General features: G+C 32.9%; 1 protein-coding gene across 1 annotated transcript; it reads right to left on the bottom strand.

Annotated features, from left to right (window-relative positions):
• Positions 1-2,878: 2,878 nt before the first annotated feature.
• LOC118741706 lies at positions 2,879-3,793 on the bottom strand. Its single transcript, XM_036473678.1, has 3 exons — positions 3,302-3,793; positions 3,079-3,226; positions 2,879-3,013 (listed from the first exon to the last, which is right to left on the bottom strand). Exons 1-3 carry the CDS (start codon positions 3,632-3,634, stop codon positions 2,889-2,891), a joined length of 606 nt encoding a protein of 201 aa, XP_036329571.1. The 5' UTR covers positions 3,635-3,793; the 3' UTR covers positions 2,879-2,888.
• Between the last annotated feature and the right edge of the window lie 1,329 nt (positions 3,794-5,122).

The raw sequence follows: 5,122 nt of genomic DNA, 5'->3' as shown, positions 1-5,122 counted from the left end.
AGGGCAATCTAGGATTCCGTTTAACCGCTCAAAATAAGGATTTTATAGTAAATTGCTTATTAACTAAATATTTTAACTGCTAGAATCGCGGTGACAAGAACTAGTAACATTTTTTGGTAATAAAATTTTCCGGTTACAAAATCTTTGGTAACGTGCAGAATAGACCTATTAGAATACATTACAGCTGCGCAGATTTTATCGAAAGAGGTTCATTGAAGAGATTTAGCTACATTATTATGTGATTGCCCGCGTATAACTGGACTTAGACATATACACCTTGGAGAACGATTATCATCTCTATCCAGAATTTGAAACATTACACCCTCCAAAGTGCTTCACTTAATTAAGCCTCAGGATGGATTGACTAGTTAGATAAGGGTTAGCGCAAAAGATCTAGCTAGGTCGCAGCGCTATATGCCCAAATAAAAATAATAAAAATGGGATTAATCTATCGCTTTCAAGTGGAAAGAAGTTCAAAAAAATATAGCAGACGATTCAATCTTTGGCCCTCGGAGTGTACGTATGACTAAAACACTGGAAGCATGCCTTCCGTCTATCACACCATGTTCGATTTGGTTTCTGGTTTTTCGACCTGGAGACAGCCATGTAGCTTGGTGGATCTTCGCTCCCAAACGGGTGTTTCGATGCTACCCAGAGGATACGTAGATATAAATATCCGGACGTTTTGAGCTGCTATTTGAACCGTACGCACAAGAATCACTTCTGGCTACTCCCAGGTGAATGGCAGTCAAAAACTTTCCACTTTTGCGCACGGAACCATCTGCAACGGCACTAAATTTTGTAAATAATCTGTGGATGGAAAATCTGCATACATAAATCCTCCATACGTCCTAAACTTTGACCCGTTAGACTACCATAGGCGAAAAATGTAATTTATGATTTTTTTTTTTGGTACGGGAGTTGATAACTTCTTATGAGTTCAAATTCGTTCTGTTGATTGTTTGTGGTGCTTTAAAAACAAAATTTGTGTGAGATATATATATATATATATAGATTGGCGCTTACACATATTTATGTTAGTGTTTGGCCGAGCTTCTCCTCCGATTTGTGGCGGGCGCCTTGATGTTGTCACACAACGAGGAGGGACCTACAGTTTTACGCCGACTCCGAACGGCGATTGTATTTTTATGAGAAGCTGTTTTTATGGCAGAAATACACTCGGAGGTTTGCCATTGCCTGCCGAGAGATATATGTACAAATATTAGCTCTGATCCAGTACTCCCTTAACTTACAGGTTTTTACACGAACTTCCAGGAAGTTACGGAAAAATGATCCCGTACTCCATAATCCAGTAAATGAGAGCGATTTTAGGAGAGTTGTGTAGAGAATGAAGTTGTAAGATTTTACCCGAACTTTTTCTTCTGGTAAAATCATGAAGTGTTTATTTGCTCCCGTACTTTTTGTTGTTACTAACAATTTCGCTGTTTGACATTTTTACAGGATTTTACACGAAAGGTATTGGATCAGAGCTATTATTGTAAATTATTTCCCTATCCCTTAAAACAACCAATCCGCTTTCAATGGAACAAGCAAAAGAAGCAGCACTTGAATACACTTTTATACACCTACATTCATACACAAGTACGTACCCTGCAAAAAATGCTACGAGTCCGGGATGTGTCCGGAATGAGTCGCAAAGGAACATGCGACTAATGCCACTTTGCATCCCTTTGTATGGACTGAACTGTTCCCTTTTGTTCGAGCATGTCCTATGAAGAGACTAATTGAACCTTTTTGTACCCGAACGGGTATAAAGTGAGACTAGTCGCTTTGATGCCCTGCGGGACTAGTCGCCTTTTCTACCCTAAAGGGGAGCTTTTAATACCTTTAGTAAAATTTTGTTCCACATAAACATAACAAACACAATTTAGTTTTTTATTTACTATTTATTGCCATTGATTTATTTTTAGTTTGCTACATATTTCAGTTCTTAATTCATTTATATAGTCTTTATTGATTAATTTTTTTTATAACATTTATTTGCAAAGGTTTTTGTAATATATTATCACAAATAGCATAAAAATATTAGCACAATTTATTTTTCCCGATTAATTCTGTTGTGTCTAAGTAAACAAATGTTTAATTATTTTTAATGCTAATATAGTTTATCTTACTTAGACACAAATGAATTAAATCTGGCAAGATCAATGGTGCTATTTTGAAAATACACTATACTACTGGAATTACTTACTTTACAGTTGTAATTTAAACCAGAAAAATTCATTTAGGTTCGTACATATTCGCTTGTTTACAGCCTTTTTCAGTAAAAATAGTGGGAGATTCAATAAAATTTTTAAATTATTATTTTTTAGTTAAATTAAAAACTAAGGCACTTCAATTTAGAATTATTTATCCTATCTTACAAGGTACAGGTGGGACTTAAATTAGTTTATTTAATAAGTAGTAATTGTTTTTAAAAGGAGATCACATCTTAAATTCGGTTTAAGAAAAAAAAACAAACTTATCACATTTGATTAGTACATTAATTTATAATTTAAACTCAAAAAATCACATGCACTTTTAAATTAAAGTAAAATTTTTAAATTAATTTCATTTGTACCATTTCGTTTTAAATTATAAGTTAAAAATGCGTAAATTTATAGTTTTATTTTGGTTTTTGGTTTTTTGTCTATAACTTGTTTAAATGCAAAATGTTTAAATTCATTTCATTTGCACCATTTCGTTTTAAGTTATAAGTTAAAAATACGTTAACTTAAAGATTCATTTTGGTTTGTCAATAACTTTTTAAAAGTAAAATTTTTAAATTCATTTCATTTGAACTATTTCGTTTTAAGTTATACGTTAAAAATAAAATCCATTTCATTTATCCCATTTCGTCTTAGGTTATAAATTAAAAATCCCCTAATTTAAAGTATCATTTTGGTTTTTTGTCTATATATTTTTTTAAAATGTTTTGATTTCTCAAATTGCAAGGCTTTCCTTAGAGACTCTTCTGGCGTCAATCCTTTCAAAGGCAACTTCGCTATAGCTCCTGAAAGTTTAAATATAAAATTTAACTAAATCAGTTTATGAGTTAAAAAAAAAAATCTTTAATACCTGTAAGCGTGTGGTAAAAGTTTTTAAAAGATTTGAGTCCAACTTTACCATGCGATCCATCGACATTTAAAGCATTAATAACATCACTCCTTATGACCAGTGTTACATTTTTTAGGTTAAATTGAAGTATAGAAGAAATGGCAGTTTCCTGAAAAAATGGTAGAAGTGAACGCCGTTATTAATAAAAAAAAAAATAATAATGTGTTTTAAAATATATACATACATAGACATCTCTATTGTCACATGTTATCTTATTTTCCAACTGCTGCATTTCTGATATGTTACATATCGGGAAGTATTTTACAACTGGTGCCTTCTGTGATTCTTGGCGAACCAGTTGCTCAGTAGCCACCTTCTGCCCAGCTATTGCATCCATAATTGCAGCGTTCTGAGTTTCCACTACCCTTTGAAGCTTGTCGACCTTGGCATTCAATGATTCTAGTTGTTTTTGGAAGATTTCGCAGTGACTGCAGCACACAACTTCATACACATCTTGGTTGGACTCTGCAAATTGTGGATTTAAATACAATAAATAGGTAATTCTTATATTGAACATATATTACTAGGTCCATAAACCGACTCCTTTCCAAACCGATTTAACAGAAATGGGGTTCTCATTATGTAAATAAATAAAAGTTTAAATTTATGTAAGGAAGAAGTCGGAAGTGTCCCTATGAATAAAAAAAATTACCAATTTTCTGTCCGATTGCTGACGTTGACACACTTATCCTACGTGATTCTGAAAAATAAAACTAAATTGTTATAGTAAAAAGAAAGAGGCAGTTTAATTACATACAGGTATGTAAAATCGGAATAAGCAGAATTTTCTCCGTTAATGTGATGCACATTAATTTGTATTCCACATCATCTAGTAAAAATTCCTCTTCATTGCACGACGGAGTGAGGTCTGCAGTACATATCCCTAACGTGGAAGAATCAATTGGTTCTATGAAAAAGCTCTGTAAATTTAACAATTTCTTGCCTTTTATGATTTTACTATTTACATCTTTAAAGTTTTGTATTTCTATATACTGAAATGGTTTAACAGAACAGTAATTATTGGGAAATTTACTGGTTAGAGAAAAATCGTCAAAATGAAAACTTTTTATACAATAATTTTTAGTTTGATATCCAGTAAATTTTAGAGGTGTCACAATTTTTTCGTGTTTTAACATATTTGTAATTTGTTGCAAAATTTGAGTTGGTTTTTTAACGTATGATTATAAAATTTGTAAATAGTTTTCAAATGAGTAGGCTGAATAGGTTGAAGGTATGCCCAGTTCTCTTATATCTTCTGAAATATGAAGCAAGCCATGTACATTGTACGAAACGCTATTGTCTCCAAAAACGGCTGCAAAATTGTGTACAAACAATTTTAGTATATCTCTGCCTACCTCAATATTAGAACTATAATTTTTAGGGCAGAACAATAACCGACAAGCACAATGCAGAAGCAGGAATTCATAATAAATATCATTGGGAAGTTCATCTTTTAAGACATATATTCCAAAATAGAATAGGAACATGCGGAATTCGGTAGCTTTCCAATTTGATATTTCATCCAAACTTCTTGGTTTTCGTACAAACTCTTTAGTGACGTGTGAGGATAAAGCTACTAGTTTTGAAGAAATATTAATTTTTGCTTCCCTTTTTAACTTATGGTTCGATTTATTGTTGATTACTCGTAAAAGAAACTTACGCATGACACCTAAATCAATTAAATGCATGACATCAAGAGGAACTTGAGTTATCATATTAATATTAATCTTCTCCAGAGGAGATAAATTGGTCTTGAAAGCAGATATATGTCTATGAGGGTATTTGCGTTCCAAAAAATCAGTGTTGGATATAAGCGTTCCCACACTGGTACTATAGGTTAGTACGCCTTCAATTTTTTTGGCCACTTGATTACATTTGGAACAACCATGTCGAGAAGTGTGCCCAGGTATTCCGCAGAGAAATGATTTCGCTGGCGCATCACAAATAAAAGCCCTAACCTGAAACGTAATGCAGCGACCATTGCATTCGAAACCAGAAGCTTGAA

The sequence above is a fragment of the Rhagoletis pomonella genome, unplaced genomic scaffold (assembly GCF_013731165.1).
Source record: "Rhagoletis pomonella isolate Grant_MI unplaced genomic scaffold, Rhpom_1.0 Rhpom_scaffold_00006, whole genome shotgun sequence".
Classification (NCBI taxonomy): domain Eukaryota; kingdom Metazoa; phylum Arthropoda; class Insecta; order Diptera; family Tephritidae; genus Rhagoletis; species Rhagoletis pomonella.
The sequence above is the reverse complement of the archived record's forward strand: the minus strand, read 5'-3'. Positions and strand labels throughout refer to the sequence as shown.

Excerpts from the sequence above, each read along its gene's own strand:
- LOC118741706 (XM_036473678.1), bottom strand. The coding sequence starts at position 3,634 with ATGTTCAATATAAGAATTACCTATTTATTGTATTTAAATCCACAATTT. Across the intron at positions 3,227-3,301 it reads GTGACAATAGAGATGTCTAT|GAAACTGCCATTTCTTCTAT; the intron begins GTATGTATATAT and ends CCATTTTTTCAG. Across the intron at positions 3,014-3,078 it reads CTTTTACCACACGCTTACAG|GAGCTATAGCGAAGTTGCCT; the intron begins GTATTAAAGATT and ends TTAAACTTTCAG.